Source organism: Phaethon lepturus, unplaced genomic scaffold (genome assembly GCF_000687285.1).
Source record: "Phaethon lepturus isolate BGI_N335 unplaced genomic scaffold, ASM68728v1 scaffold37724, whole genome shotgun sequence".
In the NCBI taxonomy this organism is placed as follows: Eukaryota; Metazoa; Chordata; class Aves; order Phaethontiformes; family Phaethontidae; genus Phaethon; species Phaethon lepturus.
In genome coordinates this window covers 765-1,081 of record NW_010537679.1, presented here as the reverse complement: position 1 = coordinate 1,081, position 317 = coordinate 765, and the positions used below count along the sequence as shown (strand labels likewise).

At 60.9% G+C, this 317-nt stretch overlaps 1 protein-coding gene across 1 annotated transcript in view; it reads right to left on the bottom strand.

Moving 5' to 3' along the window:
* Window positions 1-208: 208 nt before the first annotated feature.
* The window catches only part of HCRT (hypocretin (orexin) neuropeptide precursor), a gene marked incomplete at its 5' end in the record, with an annotated part of 354 nt that continues 245 nt past the window's right edge, over window positions 209-317 (bottom strand). The window contains one exon of the mRNA XM_010286558.1: window positions 209-317. This exon is cut by the window's right edge and continues 245 nt beyond it. Coding sequence (XP_010284860.1) covers window positions 209-317 — 109 coding nt within the window.

The window sequence follows — 317 nt, the reverse complement described above, 5'->3', positions numbered from 1 at the left end:
CAGCCCCTCCCCAGAGAGAATGCAGAGCTGAGTAATATCAGGCTACCATTTATTGGAAAAGGCCAGTGGTGCCTGCGGCACCCTGAGCAGGCTCGGCCAGGGCCAGGAGGAGGTATGTAAAAGTGCTATTTACACCAAGCTCCAGGCGTATGTCCCCAGGGTCTGTCCCCCCAGGGATCCCCTCTCTGCTCCCACTGCCCCACCCCTCTCAATAAAAGCTCTTCGCAGCTCCCTGGGGCTGGCTCCTGGTCAGGTCCTTCCCTGAGTGTCCCTGGCACTCCTTGAGGCTGGCAGGGCTGGGCTCAGTGCCTCGCAGG